Source organism: Labrus bergylta, chromosome 1 (assembly GCF_963930695.1).
Source record: "Labrus bergylta chromosome 1, fLabBer1.1, whole genome shotgun sequence".
Taxonomy (NCBI): domain Eukaryota; kingdom Metazoa; phylum Chordata; class Actinopteri; order Labriformes; family Labridae; genus Labrus; species Labrus bergylta.
Genome location: NC_089195.1, coordinates 33,968,135 through 33,970,777, shown reverse-complemented (window position 1 = coordinate 33,970,777; position 2,643 = coordinate 33,968,135). Strand labels below are relative to the sequence as shown.

Below are 2,643 nucleotides of genomic sequence, written 5' to 3'. Positions count from 1 at the left end.
TTTTTTTGTACCAGGCTGTAAACATGTTTATTTATGCTGTAAAAACTGTTTTTTTTTAACCAGTTTGCGACTTCCGTGGTTCCTGCAGCCAGCCTCTAGTGGACACTCGATGAACTGCAGGATTTTGCTCTTCTGCATTGGCTTTAATTTTTCAAGACCGGAGGTAGCCGCTTGGATAATTCGTAATATTCCTCCCATTCCGGTTGTCAAAACTTCCTCTTTTTTTCTTTTTTTTTTACATTTCTTTTTATTGAGCATTTCACATAATCTAAAAATAAAAAATAAAAAATAGTTAAGTTAAGTTGTACAAGATTTTTTTCCAGAATTATATTACACGGTACATAAATATATGTATATTTTTATTTTTCTAAAGATTTATTTTTTTTGAATTTTCTGCCTTTATCAGACAGAGAGTTCAGTGAATATAGTTGGAAAACAGGGTGAGAAAGAGTGAGGAATGAGACGCAAGAAAGGAGCCACAGGTTGGACCTGAACCCGGGCCACCCGCCCCGAAGGACCACAGCCTCGACACATGGGGCGCACACACTAACCATCGAGCACCAGTGCCCCACGAACATGTTAAAGTTCAGTTTACAGGCTACTGTGTGTATGGGAGGGGGGGTTGACTGATGAATGACCTCAACAACAAACACTCACCACGTATGGGTAAAGGTGAGTAAAAAACTGGATACAACCAGATTTATCTAACTCAGACTGTAATTAAACCTTTGTGTGTGTAGCTCAGTCTGATTCTTGTAAACCAGCTGCCTTCACCTGATTCTCTCCTCTTTCTCTTCTGACACATCAGCTCACAGCACCTCCTGCAGGCGAGAGAGAGAAACACCAGACAGCAAGAGGAAGGGAGTAACGTCATGAGGAAAGTGAAAGTGACAGCACTGAGTTATAAATACAACCGGAGAGTGCACAGAGGGACATTGTGTTGTTTGACATCTCAGCTGTGAGGAGACCACCAGAAGAGGAAGCATCAAAGATGGGTGAGTGCTCGTCTGATGGAATTTTTCTTGAGGGAAGTCAAGTTTTACGAATTTCCTCAACAGTCTGTTTTTCTTTTAGTTGAACTTAATTTCCTCATTTCTCTGTGCTTTGTTTAACCAATGTCTTTATTTCTTGTTCTCATTTTATTCATAATTATATTTATTTTCCCTGTATATACTCTCCAGCTGTATTGTTTTTTTAGAGCGACTGAAACATCCCATCTTCTTCCCCCAGGGATTAAATTAAGTGATTCTGTTTCTGATTCTGTTCAAAACTGATCTTATAATAAACATATCATTTGCAGGAGACATCATGAGAGTTCAAACTAGCGGTGCATCACAGCAAACGGCTAATCAGGACAATCTGAGATACTCAGGTAAGTAAGCTGCGAAACACAGGAGCTCATTTTATATGAAGTAGTTCAATACAGAGGTGCTGCTTCTCAACAGGCAAGGCAGGGGACAAATCCTCTAGACTTACTCTAAGTATGTTTTTTTCATGTGCTGGTCAAAAACAAGTGATGGGACATTTGTCAGACTTTAAACAAACCTGGACCACTGAGCTTCTCACCATGAGCCTGAAATCAAAAGAAATCCAGTTTGTGAAAACGATCAATATCAGATTTGGTCGCTCTGAGGCTACTAGCGTTTTTTTTCTGTGATTTTTTTTTCTCTAAAGGTGTGAGAGCATCACACACCATGGCCCAGACTGATGCAGGCAGAATGGAAGAGTTCAGGTCTAAAATCAACAGAGTGGGGGCTCAGAAGGGAATTCCTCCAGCTCTGATTGCTGCCATCATCTCCAGAGAGTCTCGGGCTGGAAATGCAATAAAGAACACTGGAGGCTGGGGGGACCATGGCAACGGCTGGGGACTGATGCAGGTGCTCATAAATGCTACTTTTTTTACTCGCATGATTTTAGCTTACAGTGATTAACCAGCTTTCCTTCAAACATATGTAGGTGGATGTGAATCCAAACGGAGGTGGGCACACTCCAGAGGGCGCCTGGGACAGCGAGGAACACCTCAGACAAGCCACGGGCATCTTGGTTCATTTCATCGGACGGATCAGTACCAAATTTCCTAATTGGAGCCCGGAGCAGAAGCTGAAAGGTTTGTTTCACTCACCCACTAAGTTGACACAAACACAACCCCCTTCACACAAATGGTTTGATCTTATGTGTGTTTAATTCTCCAGGTGGGATTGCAGCCTACAACATGGGCGATGGAAACGTCCATTCTTATGAAAACGTCGATGACCACACAACCGGTAGAGACTACTCCAATGATGTTGTTGCCAGAGCCCAGTGGTACAGGAACCATGGTGGCTTTTAACTGTTGAAGCCCACTCTGACAACATTTCCTGCAAGTCATTAAGTAAAAGTCTAAAAAGTTGTTTGTATGAAATCCTGAGGTAAATAAACATGATACAAAAAACAAAACCACAAATATCTCTGTTTTTTGTGCTTGACTTTTGACCAAGTGGCAACTTTCGGTGTTGAAAAATGAAGCCAATGCTGAAGTGTAAAATCCTGCAGTTCGTCGAGTGTCCTCTAGAGGCTGGCTGCAGGAACACAGGAAGTCATTAGTTATTGTCATCGCTGGCTGAATTTTTTTTTAAAGGCTCTTTTTTGATTTGATGAACAATA

At 41.5% G+C, this 2,643-nt stretch overlaps 1 protein-coding gene across 1 annotated transcript; it reads left to right on the top strand.

Annotated features, from left to right (window-relative positions):
• Window positions 1-898: 898 nt before the first annotated feature.
• LOC110005209 (lysozyme g-like) lies at window positions 899-2,436 on the top strand. The gene is made up of 5 exons (XM_020660641.3): window positions 899-995; window positions 1,301-1,372; window positions 1,675-1,877; window positions 1,957-2,107; window positions 2,193-2,436. The coding sequence occupies exons 1-5, from the start codon at window positions 992-994 to the stop codon at window positions 2,327-2,329; spliced, it is 567 nt and encodes a 188-aa protein (XP_020516297.2). The 5' UTR covers window positions 899-991; the 3' UTR covers window positions 2,330-2,436.
• The last annotated feature ends 207 nt before the right edge of the window (window positions 2,437-2,643 follow it).